General features: G+C 40.2%; 2 protein-coding genes across 2 annotated transcripts; both read left to right on the top strand.

Annotated features, from left to right (window-relative positions):
- The first annotated feature begins 3749 nt into the window (after positions 1–3749).
- On the top strand, positions 3750–7840 carry rbm7 (RNA binding motif protein 7). Its single transcript, XM_026342237.1, has 5 exons — positions 3750–3952; positions 4249–4411; positions 5287–5362; positions 6567–6660; positions 6853–7840. Exons 1-5 carry the CDS (start codon positions 3860–3862, stop codon positions 7195–7197), a joined length of 771 nt encoding a protein of 256 aa, XP_026198022.1. The 5' UTR covers positions 3750–3859; the 3' UTR covers positions 7198–7840.
- A 2637-nt stretch (positions 7841–10477) lies between these two features.
- barx2 (BARX homeobox 2) lies at positions 10478–21085 on the top strand. Its single transcript, XM_026340406.1, has 4 exons — positions 10478–10890; positions 15464–15782; positions 18593–18677; positions 19512–21085. Exons 1-4 carry the CDS (start codon positions 10704–10706, stop codon positions 19791–19793), a joined length of 873 nt encoding a protein of 290 aa, XP_026196191.1. The 5' UTR covers positions 10478–10703; the 3' UTR covers positions 19794–21085.
- Positions 21086–22184: the final 1099 nt, after the last annotated feature.

Genomic DNA, 22184 nt, shown 5'->3' with positions numbered 1-22184 from the left:
CCTTCTCTTCCATTCCTCGGCTATAAAACACCCTCCATATGGCATCTTTGGCAAAGGGCATTATTCTGCTCCTCAACAGAGCGGCATCCTGGGTGAGCCTGGCCATCTGAAATGTGCTGACGCCTCTCTTCTTGCTTAGCACTTAAAGGGGTTTAGGTAATGGGAGAAGTGGGGTAGAGGGATTATTGTATGCAAAATAAATAACCATGCTAAGACTTGAAATGTGTAAGTTAATATTGTTCATCAGTCAACCTCTGCAGGGTGAATTAGGGGATAAGGAAGGTATAGTTTTGGGTGCACTGCCGCAGTCCGTTTTGTGGTATGGGGCCAATGCCAGACATTACTCTCTCTCTCTCTCTCTCTCTCTCTCTATGTGTGATGCTTTGCTCAGCACTGCAGCATTGTAGCATTGTTGCAGGATAGATCTCTGTCTTAGTGTGTGTGTGTGTGTGTGTGTGTGTGTGTGTGTGTGTGTGTGTGTGTGTGTGTGTGTGTGTGTGGGTGGGTTGAGGAGTCACATAAATGAAAATGAAGTCACAGCATGTCAGGGCAGCAGCAACATGCAGCGCCAATATTGAGATAACAAGCATGTTGCAACAGAGGAGAAAGCTCTGAAGAAACGAAATGACTGAGACATCCCTCAGAAGATTTTTGCATCCATTTGTTTTAGGAGGGTGCTGAAATGGGGTGGCATACTGCCAAGGATAAGCTCTTGTCTTTGTGTGCATGTGTGTGTGTGTGTATGAGGGAGTCACTTCATCAGATGTCTTACAAAGTGAGGACAGAATATGTCCCTGAAGTCCTGCACTTAATATTTGAAGCAAACCTGGAGAAATTGATTGACTGAAAATGATTATTATTAATCTGCTGGGGAACGAATGAGTAATGCTTAACTTGTGCTGCTGAACTTGAACACTGGAGCGTTCCTCCAGTGAAGCTGCAATAGATTCAAGCCTGTTGTAATCTAATATTTTGCACTCACCAAAGTTGCAAACAGGATTGCATAGACATAAAAGATCATGTGCATATTGTACATGGACCGATAGCTGGCAGTCATGAATAATGAATGACATAGCACAATCACAATAGTGGTTCTGCTGTTCTATTGAATGAAGTAAGATTGATCCACATCCTGTTACTGAACCTATAAGAAGAACCACTCGCACCCCATCGCTATCAATTGTTATCATCCAATAGCAGAGCACTGGGTATAAAATACAGCAAAGCTGCTTGTAGACGGGGAAATGTTGCAGGATAAGCACTGAGCAGCACTTATAAAGGTACAGACCATTAAACTGTGCACTGGATGCATTCAGTAGGAAGCTTCTCTGTGGCATCATGCCACCAAAGGGGCATGGCTTAATTAAACTTTCATCTCACTAAAATTCATGTGCGATTAATGATCCAGAATCACTTCCTTCCACATGAATTATGAATATCAATGAATAGCAGAAGGGTGTGTTGTGTATAGGTTAGAGCCTGAAGCATGGGTGGGGGTTGGTGAAGAAAACGGGTGCGTATATAAATCTTCACAGTCCCACGAAATAACCCTCCAAGCCAGAGGTCATGATTGGAAGTGTGTGTCTGTGTGGGGTCTCGTTACATTTGTGGAGAAGCTCTAAACTACTATAAGGGTTCACCCAGATGTGACTGGAATAGGAGTGGCTGGTGGTGGCCTACTTCTGGGGTCTTGCCCTGTCACTTCTACCCTCAAAAACTGCTCAGTGGCCACTGTCTTGCCCTTGAGCATTGCTCTCATTTTGTCATGTTTTTTTTTCTTCCTCTATAAATTAAAACAATGTAGTCAAGCCTGTGTGTAGATGTATCCAGGAATTTAGTAATGAAAACTAAAGCGGATGCATTCATGTCCGTGATGGTGAGTACAGGATGACAAAAACCACTGATCACATCAAAAATGACTGTTTTATTAACTCTTTCAGTCAATGTACAGCTTAAATGATACGTACATGAGTAGCAGCAAAGCCCCTAATGTACCCACATATCCCTGTTTTTCTACTAATAACGCTCTTCACCCTGGAGCTCCCTTCTTAAATATAAAAAATAAAAATAACACTGTAGAAACCGTGAAGTTCCATGAACATGAACAACAACACTACCCCTCTAGCAAACCATTTAGATCCTTTTAATCTTTATGAGAAACCTGAATGTGGACTACAGGCTAAAAGGGAAACAGAAGATAGTCCTATGACAATTAATTTCAATTCCCTTCTCTACATAAAAACCCATACACATTCAGCCTTTTGTTTCTTTTTATAGTGCATACTGTCTCAAATCCTCCCAGAGATGAGGCCCCTGGTAGTGTGACTCTGGTGTATCCACTGTCACTGGATCAATGCTGCCATCTACTGCTACTTTTCAGAAATGATAAATGTGTAGATCATTAGTGTACACTCCATGCCCAATAGATTTAGAGTAAATGGATATTGATAAAATGTATTTGTTTTTTAATTGGATGTCGATTTGAAATACCTTAGAGACCAAAAGAAAAATGTGCTTATTTATTGGAAAAAAAAAAAAAAGCAGCACTGTATTTAGTTGATTCCCACAGGAAGTACTAATACTAGTAACAAATTCAGCAGGTCTGCCCATTCTGTCTTGCATTTAACAAACCCATTTCCCTCATTTCCACACTGTATAATTTGTTCTGAGAACCGGCACTTTCATAGTGTTCTTCTGAATTTCTTCCAGTGGTTATAAAACAGGAGGAGGAAATACATCAGGGAGATGTATGGGGTAATGGCAGTGTAGGGACCAAAAATAGATTTGAGAGCTTTAGTCATCAAATAGTATATTGCACAGGTGTGGTTTTATGGTTCAGGCTTTTTACTGCTTCCATTGCACCCTAGCAGCATTTTAAATCATAAGTATTTTGTGGGAAGGCACCAATAAGTCAAATATTAACAACTATGCAGAGCAGAACAGTTCCCACAAGACATGTTGACAGCCAAGGGTTTGGTGTTAAATTGAAGTATTTAGCCTACTGCTACATGAGTAATATAAGCAATGGAAACAACACCTTGCGTGGAATAACTATGTCATAGAAACTGCAACGCGTAGCTTCTTCAGTAATGTCTATAGCATGCAGTCCGCCCGAATTGTCTAATGAAAAAGTTCACCTGCAAGAAAAGTATAAGAAAGGCATTGTTTAAATTGAGCTTTATCAGCCCAGAATATGTAAGGACGTTTCTCTAGACGCCGAGGAGAAAATCATTACAGTTTAAATTGATCTAATTAATATGGAGGACAGATACAGAGGTCCAGCTGATTAGGGTGGCAGTCAAGCCTCTCATGCCGCTCACTTGACCCCCACACTCAATGATGTAGCCAGAATCAGAAACACTCAGTTCCAGGTGCTTCAGCCAGTGACGTAATCAGACCGAGCAACAGAGAAAAACAAGTCTTTATCTGTAGGTGACAGCCAGGCAGTCACAGAAACTAGACAAAAACATTATCTATATAGATAGATAGATAGATAGATAGATAGATAGATAGATAGATATATAGATAGATAGATAGATGGATAGATAGATAGATAGATAGATAGATAGATAGATAGATAGATAGATAGATAGATAGATAGATAGATTAGACTGTTTAATTAAATGACATGGTTTAATTAAACCATACTCCCAAAGAAAACCAAAATCTTTCAATCGTGGTTTAATACATTGTTGTGTGTCGTAAAGTAGCCCTTTTTCATTGCGACGACAGCTGAAGTTTGACGGCATTTTACTTTACGGCAATACGAGGCCTTCCGTTTATATTGCGCAGAGCGCTTTTTTTAAGCTAAAGTTTAGCATCATATCGTTAGGAGGGAGACGGTATTTGCTTAAGTACAATGGGAATAGAGGAAGAAACTGACCGGACGCTCTTCATAAGAAATTTAGATTCACGAGTGACGGAGGAGCTTTTGTTCGAGTTGTTTTTACAGGTGCTTTTTTTTGCTAAAGCTAGCAGAGCTAACACCAAATATCAAGTGCATTGATAGCCCAATAGATGCTAACACATCGAGTTCATATCAGAGCTTACCACTTTATCAGGTTAAGTGATAAAACGGTAAGCTCTCTTCTAACAAATGTGACATCGTGTTATAGAGTTAACGGTAATGGTTGTATAATATGAGATTGAGGGTTACGGGGTTCGTGGTAATAGCAGCTAGCTAGGTAGCATTAGCTTGAGCTCAGTTGTTGTTTAGGAAATGATGCGATATGTGGTTGTTTTTTTCAGGCAGGTCCTCTCATCAAAACTAAAATCCCAAAAGACTCTGATGGAAAACAGAAAACATTTGGTTTTGCCGTTTACAAACATGAAGTGTCGGTGCCATATGCCATGCAACTACTCAACGGGATATCGCTGTTTGGAAGGACTATTCATGTGCAGTTCAGATCAGGTGAGTTCAGATTGGTTTTTGTTTGTTTGTTTGTTTGTTTGTTTGCTTTTTTTACTGGATGCTAGTAACATTCAGCTTAATTGCACGTCATAGATACGTAGTATCTTCATTTACCTTGTATGCAGACATTTAAATCTCGTTTTGGTTTGTTCTAAATCATTATTATGTGACTTGAAAGTGATTATAATGACCTAACTAGGGGTTTGAAAAATAAGGATATGTTAATGTACTTGCTTGCATTTATTTGCCTCTGTGTATGTCTGTTCCCCTTTGATAATTTCATGTCTTTAAGTTTACATGGTGGCTAAAAGCAGAGGGAGTCAGCACTTGGGTCCATTGGATTTTTTAAAGTCTTGGTGCAGAATACAACCATGTCTATAAAGGAATAATGGTGTACCTATGCCATCAGAGGGCTCTCACTGAAAAGAGACACCATTCATGATATTGAGCTAAAATAAACAAAGGTGTAGCCGCAGCCTTTTTAAAAGTGCAGGAGGCATGTTTAAAAAGGCTTGTTTACTACTGTTACCACTGACTATTGAATTGCAAATGATATGAGTAGCATTATTTTTTGTTACAGTGAAGTCAGTTGTGGTTTATTTTGGAATAGAGCAGTTCTCCTTATATTTGCTTGTTATGTAAAGATCCTATTATTATGCGATTTAATTGATTTAGTACAAAAACAGAACATATGGTGTCAGTTCTGGAGAAGTTCCAGGTGTCATGACTGATGTTTCTTTTGTGTGGCTGGCACTAATGGGTTATAGAATACCATATATTCTGGTAAATGAATAGTAGATCTTTGTCATGCTCCCATTTAATAATTTTCTCTCATTTAATGCCATACTGTTTATATTCTGTTTGCACAATTTTAGGTAGCAGTCATACAGGCAGTCCAGGAAACTCACAGAATTCAAGTCCTGCAAACACCCCAAATCCCCATGGCCAGAGGTAAATGATTACCTTATTAATTTTTTCAGGTACAGATCTCTTTTTGATGAGATCTTAGCTGCACTTTAATGTATGGCACTACCACTGAGTTCATGTAAGGAAGGTGTTTTTCCTTTAGAAATGTTGTTTTTATCTCAACTTTGAGAGAGTGAGAGTGGGAAAGTGGATTTTCATTTGACAAGTTCTTTTTTTTTTCTAATCTTAGATTAGATTTGCTTTGTATCTTTCTTGTGACTCCATGTAATGTAGAGCCATAGCATGCACATTATTTAGATATACAAGTTTTTAATGCTTTTTGCCTTCCTGAATACTAAAATAGGAACTCTGCCATAGGATATGATATGAAATGGGATTGGACTGGTCTGCATATACACTTATAGAAGACTCACTTCTTTCCATCTTTCCCTGTTTAGGACATTTGTTGGAAAATATATTTTAAAAAGGAAAATAATTAATATTCACATTATTCACATTAAGCAACAGTCACATACATACAAACTATGAACAACCTGGCTGTGTTTTCTCATTGGCTTAGCAGTCCTTACTAGCTAGACTTCCTATTTTTTTGCCATTACCTTATTTGAAGAGTTGATTCTCTACAACTACTAGGACAGTGCTTACTGTGGTGGGTACTCGCAGATGAGTCAGTATGCGAGTGTGTGACTGAGAGAGAGACGAGCTGGTCAACACTGTGTGTAGCTCTACAATTAAATAACATCTCTAATCTGTTAAAAAAAGAGAGTCAATAAGTGGCAGTAATATTGATTTGTGGCATTTTACAACAGATGTGTGTCAATGTGTGGAAAACACTAGATTGTAAATGAGAGAAGATGCCACTATTCCCACTATGATGGGGGAATGTCTGAGGAGTTTAATCCACTCTGCCGCCCCCTTCTGAAAAGTCCCCCATCAGCAGTGATAGACTTGTCCATTAAATGTTTAATCAATGATAGGTCCTGTAATATTAATTTATGTTGTTTAATTTAATATCATAATTATAGTGACTAAAATTATCAGCTGTCTGTATCATCACAGTATTGTTAAAAGGTTCTGAAAATGTTCAAAAAGTACTGCTACTATTAATCTGTGGTTACTATCCTACAAAATGTTACATCTGAGGTTTTGCCGAAGTGTGTGCAAGGCATTATGTGATGTGCCTTTTTAAAATAAAAAAATATCTGACAGTAGTTTGTTTGACTTACAGGACCCCGATCCAATTCAGTTCTCCACCTTACACTCCTCCACCTCAAATGCAAAGGTCCTTTTCATCTCCCGAGAATCTGCAGAAGAATGTCATGGTGAGCTTTTTCTTCTTTTATAATGATACAACACTGCACGGCCATGACATAAAGTAATGTCTGCATTTAATACATCTGTTTTTCATGATTAAGATGAAATGTGCATATTTTAACAGGGGAAACAATTGGGGAGGGTTTGTCCAGGGTGAACTGTATAAAACACAAATCCTGTGTCTTTTCCTTCATCTGCAGATGAACAACATGATGTGGCAGCTTCACATGCAGCAACTTGAACAGTTGAACGGTGGCTTCTCCAAGCCTCTGCAGAGGCAGCCTCCTGCAGGTGGAAATTCAGGCAGAGGTGGCTCAAGGCAACATAACACCTCCCAGCGGCATCACTCGTCCCAGATGAACAGTGGCAGAAACCAGCGCTACGGAGAAGAACCAGGCTCTGTTCGTCATCCGCAACACGGCCACAGCCGGGACACCTACCACCACCAGAATGACAGGAGTAGCAACCGTCACCACGACAACAGAGGTGGCAACAGGCATCACGATAACCGTGGCTACCAAGAGAATAGATGGCGACGGTACTGATATGCTAAGGATTTCTGTAAAGACTTCAGTTCTTCACAAATTTGTGGACAACTTACCGAAGAAGACCATTAATTACGTTGACAAATTCACACCAATACTCAGGTTGTTTATACAGGATCCTACCAGTTTGACAATTTGGTAACTAATGCCTTAGAGCCATTTTTATTTACTTTTAAGGCGTTTTTTAAATTTGTACACTACTGTCATGTGAGTTTTGTCTCACATATGTTGCAGATATTTAATGGGGGGAAAACTAATATTGTCATAAGGACAAAAAAAAAGCAAACATGACTGGTAATAATTTTTGGGAAGGCAAAAAAAAGACATATTTAAGAAAAAAAAGAGAGAAGATTTTGCATTTTGACCAGTTTTTATGTTATGCAATTAGCCCTCAAAAGGGGCTCCCAGTATTTAAAATTCTTCAGGTATTTTACAAAAGGAGCAAAAAACAAAGTCAGCTAAAAAAAAAAATCCACCAGCACCACTTTTACTGCAATTGGGCACCATCTTTTCTTATTGTTTGATTAGTTGATCTTGTGCTTTCTAAAAATGAGCTTTATTTTATTTTTTTATTCTGTACGTCTGTAAGACAGAACTGTTTTAAAATGAACATTTTCATTCTTATAAAGCTCCCTTTCTTTGATTGTTGTATTGTCTTTCATGGCTGCACCTCTTGATCACTATTTCCAGCTCTTTGTGTATGTGACTTAGTGATCTATTGTATGTTGATGCTACACGCTGCAGTGCATGCACACATGGCCTCATCTGCACCTATAAATGGCCCCACATGTAACTAATATGCTTGTGCGGTGGGTTATGAAGTAATCTACAGGTGGCGCCACACGCATCCTTTTATTGAATCAATTAAGAGAGTAAATATAACTGAGGCACATGATCGGCGCTTCCGTTTGACCTTTCTGATGAGGATGCTGAATGCTCGAGTCTGTGTGAAGATTTGTCATCTACTCTGTTCACTTTACAGCCTCTAGGTATGTTGAGGTGTGTTTTCCCTTGAAGACTCTTTAACATCTCAGGTTAGGGTCACTTTACATATTGTTCCCTCCCAGAATTACCAGCACTTTGATCCTTAACATCTCACGTTGCATTCAGCGTCTTTGTTAGGACCTGCTTTCCAACAAAGTGATGATCAAATCCCTTAATGTCCGAGTTGAGGTCGTAATCTACCCTTCCGAAAGCGCTTATGACACCAACAGCGGCTCCCGCGCTCTATCGACAACTACATCCCCCCAAATAAACCTGCCAGTGTCCAAAAGCGGTTGTGCATTTGCACCTACTGCGCTAAGCTCTGCCTTGCCTGTAATCTGCTTGATATCATGTTGCATCCTGATGCTCCCAAATCGCTCTAATGGAGAGGATCCTCTGTTCGGTGTCAGTACTGGGAAGGCGCTTATTCCGCTCCTGACTGAGGCATAACTCTTTTAATTGGTTGATCTGCCTGGCGTCTCCAGCCCTGGAGCGAACGGATTAGAGAGGCCACTCAGTAGCCGCTGCTGTGTGGACTTTTTTAGAAGCCTAGTCTCCTAAAATGATCCACTTCCAAACACCCACGGAGATATCCTCCATCTCTTGTAGCAGCCCTGCAACTCAAATCAGAAATGAAAAGATCCCTGCAGCATTAAGTCCCGGAGCTTGGCACCAGCTCAGGTCGGTGGGTTTATCGGTGCCGCGGTGGCCATGTGGCACAGGCCTGACGCGCGGTGCGTTTAATGTGGTCTTCATTTACTAAATAATTAAACATGTTCAATGTTCAAAACCGTCAATGCAACCAGTCTAAATGTCTTTTTTCTTAACCAATGCTGATTTAAAACGGCGACTGACACACAGTAAAATAATTTAAGTTGGTTTTAACGTTGGTTCATCAGCCTGGTTCTGCAGCAGCAGTCGTCCTCATCTTCCACTTCCTTGATCAAGGCAGCAAACTCCTGAAAAGAAGCCGCTCTGTCCCATGCAGAGCTCCCACATTTCCCCTTTCATAATGCTCATTCTCACTTTGAACGCAGCCGCATGCAGCCTGCGAATCACTTTTATTTCCTGCTCTGGTGATGACGGTCGTTCCCCCTCAGGGGTCTGGAGTTTGAAACTCTACCTGCACCGGGTTTCCTTACACAAACTAGTTGTTGTTCATATCAGTTATTTGACAACGTGTAATCTGAGGTAATAATAATAAAAAAAAAAGTTTTTCACTTAAACATTATCTGAGAAATACAGTTAATACTCTGAGAGTAATGTCAGAAAGAAGAAGTAGAATATTAACCCCCTAAAAAAACATAATGCTGCTGCTCTGTAAACATGAAATGTTTGTTTTGCAGTAATTTACCTGCGACATCCTGCATCTGTTTACCTCAGTCGGCCTCTGTTCATGTCGCACATGTCGTTTGTGGATAATTAATAATTATTTACAAATGCGTCATTTTACAGTTGGCCTTTAATCACAGTTCTGGCTATATAGACTTTTATTTTATAAATAATCTAATTTGAATGTTTCTTCTGTAAAAGAACTACAGAGTTCAGTATGAAAATCCACATTTATGACAACTACATCAGTAATAATAATAATATTTGCATTTTTTAAATCATGTAACTAAATAAACACAGTGGATTTAACTATATCGAGCTTCGTACTAAATAGTTAAAGGTGTTCCTACTCCACAGACAAGATACAACTCCTTTATACGTATCTGCAGCCTATTTAGGGTTAAAGAAGAAATTCTTATTATTTACTGTCACAGTTAAATTCACAACATTCAAACTTAGTTTGAGTCTTGACTTTAAATATCGAATAGATTCGTTAGTTTTAGGTTCATAACAAAAATGAGCTAAAAGAAGAGAAGAAAACAAGTTAGACACAGATTTATCAACAGATAAATTAAATAAAATTAATGTGAGCGTCCGGAATAAAAAAAAAAACACGACGAAACCGATGCATTAATACCGCTTTTATTTTGAAAGCTGAAACATTGATAATAATGTTAGTTTCTTAATTTACCGTTTGTAATAATCAAACAACTTTTGTTATTACAGAAAAGTAATTTAGAGTCAAATTAACAAAGCAGGTAGAAAATTATACAGAGAAAAATGTTCTGGCGTGTGTTTGTGTGTGTGTGTGTGTGTGTGTGTGTGGGGGGGGGGGGGGGGGGGGGGGGGCAAGGTACAGTAAATTAATGTATTTGTAAAAGAGAGAGAGAGAGAGAGAGAGAGAGAGAGCTGCAGAGATGTGTTCAGGGATGGTTTATATAGCAGTGGGTGTGAGCACAGATCGCAGTCACTTCATTACGACCGTGGCGCTCTGCGCAGCTCCAGTTGAAGGCTGCTTCAACCCGCCGACGCATTTATTATTATTATTTTTTAAAGACAAATAATGAGTTATTTAAACGCATGAACTCCTCACGTCGCCTCTCCACACGGTTCAACTTGCATAAGCTTAGATATTACTGACCAGTAACCACTGTCCAGCGAAGATAGCGCACGGCGCACTCGGACGCATCATGCACTGTCAAGCCGAGTTGAGGCTCTCCTCCCCGGGCCAGCTGAAGGCTGCCAGGCGGCGCTACAAGACTTTCATGATTGACGAGATCCTCTCCAAGGAAACTTGTGATTACTTTGAGAAACTTTCTCTCTACTCGGTGTGCCCTTCACTCGTTGTTCGGCCGAAGCCCCTTCATTCGTGCTCGGGTAAGAAGAGATTTTTTTTTATTCTGACTAATTTAAAAAAAGAAACTAATTAGAAAACAGTGGTGACTCGGGAGTAATGGCAGCTGCAGGTTGGAGAGGGGAAATGGGAAGATGTCATTTTACGCACGGAAATTGTGACACCTTTTCCACTTGGTCCGTTTTATTTCTGATAGATGTTTTTATTTTAATTGAATTCTAATACGTTTACATCCTATTCAAGGCGAATCGACACTGGACCATGTTGGTTTGTGTTGCCACTTAATGTAAATGTAATGACAACATTTGCTGAGTCTTCTATGCTAATTATTTTTTACATTGTCCTTCAGGTGCCTACAACTCAAACTGTGCAAATGAAGTTGACATTTTTGTTTTTTCACTTGAGTGATTTATAATGTTTAATTTGTGGATTAGCATCATTAAATTAAATAATTCTAAATGAATTAATAATTCTCTAATTTCACCTTTATCATTACTTTGCTTTACTTTATAAATCACAGCAGGTTTCATGCTAAAAAATTCAAATGCATGCTTTACAGTCAGTGAACATCACCGATGCTTCAGGGCTTTTTTTGTGCCTAAGATGATAAATGACTGCACTGATAAGTCGGTGTAGTTATACATGAAAGTAAGTGAAGACACAGTAGATGAGACAGATAAAAAACAAAGACAAAATCTAAACCTATACGTTTGTGTTTAATCTTCACTCTATTTGATGTCATTGGTTTGGATTAATATATGTTCTGCTAAACCAAAGGCCTCCCTTAATGAGTTCTGCTGCTGATGGAAGTTTTCAGATGTTAGGACTGCGTGTTGTTAGTGTCCAACATCACAGAAATGTATGTGACCCGGATCAAAGTGAAGCGCTGTGCCCTCATTAACACTGCCCATTAAAAGAAGGAGAAAAGAAAAATAATACTGCACCCTGAGGAATCTTTATTGATACTCAATGAAATTCAAAACCTAAAAATATTATTGTCAGTATGTGGTTACTTTCATGAAGCGGTTATGTTCCATGATTAAAGAAGCCCTTTAAAATGTCTTGTACCAAAGCAACACGACGAAGCTTTTTAAAAATGTAACGAAACAGCTTCCCTTCATCATCATTTTAATACCTGGTGAATCCAAACCACCGCTGCACTCCATATGAACCATTAGGAGAATAGCTCCAAAGTTTGAAATAATAGCCACTGCAATTTGATGATGACAGTCGTGGATGGATAAAAATAGGGGAAAGCAATTCCCTCATCCCTCTGATATGGATTGGTGTATGCTAGAGGGCACTATGACTGGGCTTTGGCACCCCTCTGTTTGGATGGATAGAGTAACCCATCCCGCATATCAGAACAGTGTGCCCACCACTTATTTGTAGCCGAGGGGGTGTGAGACATAGTATATTCACCAACATCAATGGCTTTTCGTGCTTGATATAGAAGCTGGCAGGCTTACAGATCCCGAGCCAAAGAGAGGCGCTTGGCCCCTGCGTGGTCCCCTAATCGTGGAAACTGCGCTCTTCATCCTGCATAGGAAGAGATGCTATGACCTCCTAATTCCAGTGGAGGCCGCTGAAAGAGAGAAATGGTAATAATGTCATCAGAGGGAGCTGATAACAAATTAATTGTTGGCTTTGTATCGCTTCCATTCAGACGTGTTCTTCTTTGGACCATTTTTGTTTGTGCATGATGAAATACTTGACTTGATTCTGTGGAGTAAAAGTGATTCATTTTCTTGGAGTTAATTCTCCGTCAGTTTCATCAGGGTCAGAGGCAGCAACAGTGAACCGTGTAATGGCAGGGTACGATATTTCATTTGGACTCCCATCTCTCAGCAGGACCCAGGGCAGGGCTTTTAGTGGTATTTTCCCGAAGAGGTGAGAGAGATTAAGATCAACTGTAGTGTGATCTCACCTGACAGCATGATAAAAAAGAAATGTATAAAAAAGGGAGGAGTGTGTGCAGCCCGAGGGCCGCTGCTCACTGGTTTGATACTGGCTGAGGGCTTACAGAAGAAATCCAAGTGAGCAAAAGGGTTTTCATCCCATCTTAAAGCCTAATCCAATGCAGACAATAAAGTCTCCCATTAGGCATAATTCTGGCTTGAGAAAGTTGATTGCACCAGTGTCAACACACACAGGCAAGCATGCAAACACACACACAAGGACACAGTACACACATATCTTCTATCTTCAGTTGGGGATAATGTTTGACAACCTGTCATCCCCCCCCCCCCCCCCCCACCACCACCACCCCCCCGCCATTTCTGCATAACCACCACCATCACACTTTTCTATCTTGACAAAGGATCAGTAATAAATCAGTTCTAAAAGTAGTTTATGCTACAGGCTGATTTCAGCAGCCACAGGAAGACCTGCATGGATCAGGTTTCAGATTAAATAGTTAACGCTTAATGTCTTTTGCTAGACGTGCAGCGTCAGTTGGAGAAGTTTGCCAGTGTGCCTGGAAAAAAAGACACTTATAGTCAACAAGATGCTCCTAACAGCTTATTTTTACCATTTGTTGAGAACTGGCAATCAATTGCTCCAATCTGTCATGTCCTGAAGGTGAATGATTCTAATTAAAGCAATGAGTTAGGGCAGATAAGAAAGCTGCCGTGGCCTGTTGCCCTTCCCACCCTAACACTGTTTGATTTGCTCTCAAAGGGCAAAGTAAAAAAAAAAAAAAAAAAAGCCCAAACCTGTTTAACTGAGCCCTCTGTAGCTGTCACCAAACAGTTTATACACAAAGCGGGGTGAAAGTTCACGTTACTTGTGATAGCTCAGCCCTCAATCGTCTTTTTCAGATCACCATTGAGAAAAAAATAAAAATGAAACAGAGAAGAGGTCGCAGATGACGGTAGAAGATAACGAACAATGTTCCTCATTGAGTGAGATTACACAACAATAACTATGTGATCAACAGAACAAATTGTTGGCATCTGAAGGAAGTCTTAACAAACAGCTCTCCATCTATTTTTAGCAGGTATGTTTTCTGTAATGGTTACCATAAGCACTTGTGCCAGTCCCCACATTCCGACTGTGATTATCAAGAGTATCAATGCGCTCCTGCAGCTACTCAAACAGTTTATTTGTGGACTATTGACAAGACACTGGCCCCTGTCAACAGAGCGTCAGGGAGGCAGTTTTTGCTGTCAGTGGAAAGTCACCACGAGGGCTGACATTTCTCGATGTCTCTATCCCCTTCTTCTCTCCGTCTGAGACAACTTCGAGCTCTTTGTTGACAAGAGATTTCCTTTCGGTTGAGACTTTTTATAGTATAAATGGCGAGCGAGAGCGTATAACCAGAGTAAAGAGGTCTTCTTGTCTAGACCTGTTGCAACAGCAGCAATCTAACGTTGGAGGATTAGTGGTGACCTCAGTGCCTTACTATGATGTCATGATAAGCCCAAGGCATTGTGTGTGTGTGTGTGTGTGTGTGTGTGTGTGTGTGTGTGTGTGTGGAGCAACTATGCCTACTTGCACTCTATGTGTATTTACATGCAGTACTTGTGCTCCCCATGCATGTTGACCTACCTCTAACAGCGGGGTTAATCTTATATTGACGCACAGTTTAGACGTGTAGAGTAGATTTGCTCCATCTTTTTAAAAACATCCTTCCTCCTCTTATTTTTCCTATCTTTGCACAAATCCGCACTGACCTGACGGAGAAAACAGATCATCTGAAAATGACAGATGACTAACAGGGAAAAGCATCTAAAAACCAAAGTCAAGGTCTGACTTTATGCCTCCAGTGGGCATTGGTGCATGTTGTCTGTTGCTGTTGGATGCGTGGATAGACAGCTCTACTGCACACAACCAGGGTTGCACGTGCTGTTCGTGACAACCTGTGTGTCTACATTCTGGTTTTCATTCTCGTTTTTTATTTGAAGCCGTAAGGATTTTTCTGGCATGATATTATTTTCACTTTGGTTCAACCACTACTTCCTCTCAGCCAACCTCTTAGCCTTCTTCCCTCCTTCCTCGGCTCCAGACAAGTGTTCCATTTTATTGATTCTGGCGACTTTCTGCTTCTGTCTACACTGAAAAGCGGTTAAAGTGTGTGTGTGTGTTTGTTTTTGGCTCTGCACGAGTGCGGGAGATTCTAAGAGGAAAGTAATTAGCTGTACAGTTCACTATTTAGTTTTTAAAGATTTAATTGCAGCTAATTCTGTGTCTGTGTGTGCGCCTCTACATCTTGCTGACAGACTCAGTGTGTGGATGTGGTTTGGTGCTGGGAAGTCGGTTACCATTTAACAACCTCTGAAAAATAATCATTCTTCCGAAGGGTTCAGGGGAGCAGTGTAAAACACAGCATGCGTCATCAAGATCACAGCTCTCTACATGAGGGAGGTCAAAAGCAAAACACTTTTCACTGCAAACGCTGGGCAGTTAAAAATGAAGCCGTCTAAGTCATTACAGGTGGTCGATAATTGGACAACCGAGGTGATCGAGGAGCTCATAATAGCTCAGTAAAAACTTACAGTGATTCAGGGGGATATGTAATCTTCCTTCTTTCTTCATGCTCGACATTAATGCATTGCTGTGCTTCTGTCATCTGACGCACTGTCTCTGCTGTTCCAGGCTCCACGTCACTACGCGCCTACCCGCTTCTCTCAGTGATCACACGACAGCCTCCGAACTTGCCCACCCACCTCCCCCAGCCGCAGTCTCCGGGCGGGGTCCCCCCCTCGCACCGGCCCTTGCTCTCCCCGCAGCACCTGCGAGGCTCTGAACCCTCGCCGAGCCAGACACCCCTCAGCATCAGCAGCGAGTCGGACACCGAGCGCAGCACGCCTCGCCTGAAGAAGCCACGACGCAGCCGCACCATCTTCACCGAGCTGCAGCTCATGGGGCTGGAGAAGAAGTTTCAGAAGCAGAAGTACCTGTCCACGCCTGACAGGTCAGCATGCTCACCAAACTCACATCTGATTGAGTACACCTAGGTACAGTAGATTGGATTAGGTACAGCTGGGGTGTATTACAAGAGTTTTGCACATATTGTCAAAGGATAAATCACGACTCTGTTAACCTGAGAGCTACCTAAATGGTTTTGTGGCTAAGTGACATAAAGTCAGCAAACCATTAATATGTGAAATGTAACAAGAAAAAAAAGTTCTCAAATTTCAACCTGATGGAAAAAAGCCAACAAAGTCATAAGTGTCAATCAACTGTGACATTTTGAAAAACCTGCATACCTGCCAGAGACTGCATTTAGAAAGTGCAGAGTGAACACGCACGCACACACATTCACAAAGCCACAGCTGTAATTATCGAGCAGTAGTTAACCTAACATCATAATTTTTGATTCATCCTGTGGGGAATGTCTCGTGTAATGTGAATTTGTCGAAGCCAGAGCATTACCTCAGCATTCTAGTTGAGACAAGAGTAACGTTTTAACCCTGAGCTCCCCAACAGCAAAAAAAGCCCCGACAATGAAACACTGCCTTATTCAAGAAAACAGGGACGGGGGCCAACACAAGCAAACAGAAATGTATTACATTGATTTACTGCCAATCATTTCACACATGTGCAGGTGTATGTAAAGTACGTTTAGGTTTCTACAATAAGATGAAGTAATCCACATGTTAATATCTGTGTCTTAAGTTCCATTCTGTGGGTCATTTTTGGGACCTGACATGAGGTTAGACTGTATTTTCCAGTTTTATTGTATGTCTCACTTTTATATTTGGCCTGCAGGCTACTTTTCCATAATCCAGAATAGTAGTGAACAGTAAAAAAAAAAACTACCAGCGCTGTAGGAATGTCAAACTGCTTATGAACTTTTTAATGTACTTTAAATAGAGAATGAATGAACACTGAATCTTCATCACTCATCTGCTTCTTATGATGCAGATACTGATAGTACATCAGCGTTAATTAAAAACATAAATATCTGACTTCACGTGCAGCATTTTAAACATGGGAGTAGCTACTTTCTAAACAGACGTGTCACCCATTGTATCCTCTTTGAAAATTTATCTGCTCACCACATCCAATCTAAAAAAAAAAACGAAAACAAACATTGGCACATTTGGAATCAACCAGATTTATTTGTCATTTCGTTTGCATCTCATCCGTGGGGAAAACTCCCACGGTACATTATTAAATATATCACATCATGGTTTTGCCTGAAGCTGTTGGAAAGGTGCCATGCTTCATCTTAAAGCAGAGGCCCAAGGCAGAACACAACTCAGTGATCAAAACCAACCACCCGCACACATGGCGATGCCAAAATACTGTGTCCTGTCAAAATATCTGATTCTAACACTGTGTTGAAAATTAATTAAATACCCAGCTGGCGGAAAAACATCAGCAGAGGAAAATCCCCTTTTTAAAAAACCCCACATCAAAGATGTGGCGTGCTCCCCACTTTGGTTTGTTGTGATCCAAAGATAACTTCACTTTTCCCTTTCCTTTCCTTGGCTCGAATCCTCCTGCGGTCTTGAGTAGACGGTACGCACAAGTGCGAGCGGAAACAAAACCAAATATATGCCCGAAAAAAGACTTTAAATCAGTTATATCATGGCACTGTAATGATTTTAGGCAACTACCAATTAAAGTAATTGTGTTAATAATAACCACTGCTATCATCATCATCATCATCATCATCATCATTATTGAAAGGTATTCGGTTATGCTCCTATTGTGAAAGGTGTAGCAATGCAACAAAGTGGCAGTTTTGCAGTAGCTTGGAGGGAGTTAGTTACTTATCTGTTGGCGTGAATGTGTGGTTTCTCTCCATTGAGAACTAATGACCGTAAATAAGTAGGTGTTTTCCATTTGTGCAATTACTTGTCTTTGCCTCCAGTCGTTGCTGTGCTTTAGGACGGGGAAACATTATTATGGTGAAGTTCAAAAGACAGCTTGATTGCCTGACTGGCTGGTGTTTTTCAAAGGCACACACACACACACACACACACACACACACACACACACACACACACACACACACACACACACACACACACACACACACACGTTATGGTATAGCAGTAGTAGAGCATAAGGTTATGTACAGTAGACGATCCCATGATTCCCGGGGATTTGCTGCTGCTCTGCTTTTTACATTCTGCTCTCTCCTTTTTCTCTGTGTCGGCTTTGACTTTCCCATCAAATGAAACTCAGTTCCTGCCACTGGGGGTTGGTGGGGGTGACAAACCCTTCATCTGACTATTAAAGACTTTGACAAGAGCAGGGAAGAGGAAATCTTATTTAAACACCAAACCAATAGCTGCTCCTTTTCCTTTACGAATGGATGCCTTGTTCACTTTATCTGTCCCTTCCTGACGTATCGCATTTCACGCCGACCAATAGCCCTGTTAGTCATGGATCAACACATGTGGTGGATACATTCAGAGTTTTCTCAACAGCCCCAATAGGCAGAATCATCCTGTGCTGTGATTGCATTACTGAACCTCAGTACAGATGATCACTGCTGCAGGTGAACAGTGTCACATTGAAAGTTAGAGCTAAGGGTAAAAAGTTATTTAACCGTACTGGAAGTTTTTTTCCTCATATTTTTGTAGTAGAAATATGCTGCAAAGAGGCTTTGTTGAAGCCTCCAGTGGCCCATTCTCACCGAGGTGCACTACCAGCACTGCAGAAATATTAAAACAGTGGATTTATCTCATGCCAGCGCTGTTAGCTGCATATAATGACTTTAAGTTTGCAATATTTAAAGCCTAAATGGTTTGTTTTGTTATTTTGCAGGTTAGACCTGGCCCAGTCTCTTGGTCTCACACAGCTTCAGGTGAAGACGTGGTACCAAAACAGGCGCATGAAGTGGAAGAAAATGGTAAGAAACACATGTAATCAGAGCAGCACAGTGCCGTGACAGAAATACGGCTTTACATTAAGTTTGATGCTAAAAATGTCTTTTTAAATCAAAGCGGTCCATGACTAATGTGTTAGACGGTCAGGGGGACGTGACAGTCATGGAGATATTTAATGAGGAAACATTAGCTTGGGTGGCGACCAACATAAAGACCCTGAGGCAGCTGTCAGAGGAAGATAATTGTTGTCTTAGTTATAATCTTTATTTTAGTTTCATAATTCAATTCCAGATTCAATCAGATAAGAGTCTCTTCTTCATGGAGAACAGCAGTCAGTAAACGTGATGTCCACATCGGTTCAAATAAGATGAAGCTGGTTAACACAAATAATAATTAATTGGTTTGTAGGAGTGGTTCTTGAACAGGGGCCAACCATTGTTGTATAGTGGGAGTGGCAAATGTTCTGAGTTATTATTTATTTATCTTTCGGTCAAAAATGGTTTGCATTCCTTCTTCCACCCGGCTTTAGGTTCGCTGCTAAACAATTGTATTGTATATACTTTTGGTTTACACAGAGAAGCGAGTGGAAGGTAGCAGGAGGAGAGGGTGTGGACAGACAAAGTGTGGTGTTAGGTGTGACCGATGATGACAGCAGTGAGAGCAAACACTGCTGGAGAAGGGTCAACAACTCAGAGAACAAAAAAAGACCTGAAATCGTTAAAGATAAATGAGCGTGCACGGGGTGACCAGCAGCAATACGTCTTCTCCTAATTACTATAATAGCGAGTAGTGCCTTTGACTACTGCTGCCATTTATTACCAGAAGAGTCAGCTAAGATTATCTGTGTGTTATTCTAGGTGCTCAAAGGAGGTCACGAGGCCCCGACAAAGCCCAAGGGAAGACCCAAGAAGAACTCTATTCCCACAACAGAGGAAATAGAGGCTGAAGAGCGAAGAATGAAGATAGAGGAAGAGGAGAAGATAAGGAGGGCAGCTGAGGAAGAGGATCATGGGGGAGAGGCATCTCAGCTCGAACCCGAAGATCTGAGCTCGGAAGCTTTCAGTTCAGCCAGAGCAATGGAGGAATCGGAGCGGGCGCTGCCACTCCTAATGCAGTCAGAGACTCACGCAGCCAGCTAAGCAAGAACAAAGCAACCAAAGACTAACGCCAACCTGAAAACAAATGGTGCCTCAGGATCACTGTCAAAAGCCAGTGTGGTGTTTAGACCCATTTGCTTTAGGGGTTTGACTGGAAACACTTTGGTTGCATCCAATCTTTACCAAATGTAGCCTTTTATTTACTCGGTACTGGAAAATTTACCACACAGAGAGGTAACTGGTAAAACTTTGGTTTGGTCTATAAGCATGATGAGTGCAAATCTGTCAAATCCAAACAGGTCAGTCAAGCTTTAATGTGTCACAACACAGTGACATGTATCACAACTTCTTGTACCTTTAAAGCGTATGAGATCACACACGGCACTGATCCTCAAAGCTGCCTCACGTAGTGCATGTGCCAAAATATCAAACTTTGCCTTATTGTAGTGTCTCTATGTGTTAGAACTCACTCTTCACTGCCAAAAGCTATGATATAAATGGCTACAGTGCCTTGTTAGTCTCAGAGGAAAACCTTTAAAGTGTTGATTAAAATAACTATCAAATGCAAGTATATTTTTACAGTGAGTTTTGATTACAAGTGCCATTTGTAGAGTTTAAAAACGACACTACTGTGTTTAGTTTGCTATTCTCCTGTACAGCAGTGTTCATTATTTGCTCAGTACAAGCTTACATTTTTATTTTGTTCTCATTTAAACAACAATATTTCAGCCGCTGTATCATACTGTATAAATATGTATAAAGTATAAAATATATGGTCTTTCGGATATATATGTAAAACAGTATTTTTAACTGCTGTTTTAAATTGGATTAAAATAGTTTGTATGTAAAACGTTACAGCCGTCCCCGATCTTTTCTCTTCTTCTTCTTCTTCTTCTTTTTTTTTTCTTTTTAACTGGAGTAGGGATGACTCTGCTTTCTGCCACGAGGCCACTAAGACTCTTAAGCTGTCAGAGATTCTCAGAGGGAATAAATCACAGCCTGTGCCAGAGACGCATACAGGCAAATGCTGAACATTTAAAATCTCAAAGATGTTTTTCAGCGTGCAGGCTTTGCCCGAACACAGCAATCAGTATGTTAGACCCGCATTAAGATAACACCGTCCTCAACTGCCTGTCAGCGACTTCTCTGTACTTTCTTCTGTTTCAAAGATGTGTAATTTTAAAGAATTTCGCTTTTTTGAATTATACAGATTATTATTATTATTATTTTTGTCGTTGTTTCATATAAAAAGTGCAGTATTTTTCTGATGTAAATATTGCTTGTTTGGTAAGCTTGTTTGCATTTTTTAGGTGTGTGTAAAATCATTTTTACTATACACAAGTGTGTGTTTATGTATTTAAATACACTTAATAAAATATATTTCTTTTGAGTCCTGCTTTGTATTATTGTGAAACAACTGCTCGGATTAAACCCTAGAAATAGCAATATAGATTAGATCAAATGCACTGATTTATTCATTTCATATTTCATAATAGTCTAATTTACAAATGTAACCTGAAATTTCACTTGCCTTGTTTTGGTCAGTCTCTAATCAAAACATTTCAGCAACAAATTACACGATCCTATTAATTCTTGGATCACGTCATGCTAAGCTGACTTAAATCAAACTGTTACAGTAGCTCTGGCAGGTTGAAGTCCAGGCAGGCCATTATTGAGGAAGCTTTTGAAGATGTATAAGCCGTAGTCAAAGTTAGCTATAAATCACATTCAGCTGAACAAAGCATTTAAGCGCTTCATAATGTGACATTTATCGTCTTTATCTGTAGAGCAAACAAGATGGCCTGTAGTGCACCTAGGGGCTCCTCCGTGTGCAAGTGAGGAACAGCCTTAAGTGTATTTTTAGTGCCTGATACCGGACATGGATGATTTCTAAAAGCAAACAGCACAGGTTCTCATTGAGTGATATGCACTGTGCTTTAACGCCTTGTGTAAACACTTCAAGTATGCTTCATATGTGTGTGTACATTGCACAGCTCCAACACTACATAGAATATTTTACATGTTCAGTTTCAGTGAAAATATTTGAGAAAGTTTTTTTTATGAGAAAGTGTACAATCTACATTGTTACTTATATTTCCTGCAGTATCAAAGTCAAGTATTAAAAACAGCACGGAGAAGGTTTCTGAAATTTGTATGTGGACTAGTGACCAGTGGAAGAAATTCTTGCAGCCGTTTTTTTTCCCTCCTTTTTTTTATGAAATAAAAATGTTCACGACGATTAGTGGGTGTTATTACAATAGAAGGTGATTTAATTTTGATTTTCTTTGTCAGTAACAATAAACAATAATCAGAATTTCACAAATGAAATGTTTAACAGTAAGTAATGGTAAAACAATTAATAAAATATTTTATTACTTTCATAATTAATAAATCTACTTGAGGTTGACATTGTTTGACCTTGTGCTGTAAAGG

The sequence above is a fragment of the Anabas testudineus genome, chromosome 13, assembly GCF_900324465.2.
Source record: "Anabas testudineus chromosome 13, fAnaTes1.2, whole genome shotgun sequence".
Taxonomy (NCBI): Eukaryota; Metazoa; Chordata; class Actinopteri; order Anabantiformes; family Anabantidae; genus Anabas; species Anabas testudineus.
Note: the sequence above shows the minus strand (reverse complement) of the source record. Positions and strands in the feature narration are given on the sequence as shown.

What these genes read in the sequence shown, in the direction of transcription:
- rbm7 (XM_026342237.1), top strand. Translation starts at nt 3,860, where the DNA reads ATGGGAATAGAGGAAGAAACTGACCGGACGCTCTTCATAAGAAATTTA. An exon ending in CCAAATCCCCATGGCCAGAG is followed by an intron (nt 5,363 to 6,566) that starts GTAAATGATTAC and finishes TTTGACTTACAG; the next exon opens with GACCCCGATCCAATTCAGTT. An exon ending in ATCTGCAGAAGAATGTCATG is followed by an intron (nt 6,661 to 6,852) that starts GTGAGCTTTTTC and finishes CTTCATCTGCAG; the next exon opens with ATGAACAACATGATGTGGCA.
- barx2 (XM_026340406.1), top strand. Translation starts at nt 10,704, where the DNA reads ATGCACTGTCAAGCCGAGTTGAGGCTCTCCTCCCCGGGCCAGCTGAAG. An exon ending in TACCTGTCCACGCCTGACAG is followed by an intron (nt 15,783 to 18,592) that starts GTCAGCATGCTC and finishes GTTATTTTGCAG; the next exon opens with GTTAGACCTGGCCCAGTCTC. An exon ending in GCATGAAGTGGAAGAAAATG is followed by an intron (nt 18,678 to 19,511) that starts GTAAGAAACACA and finishes GTGTTATTCTAG; the next exon opens with GTGCTCAAAGGAGGTCACGA.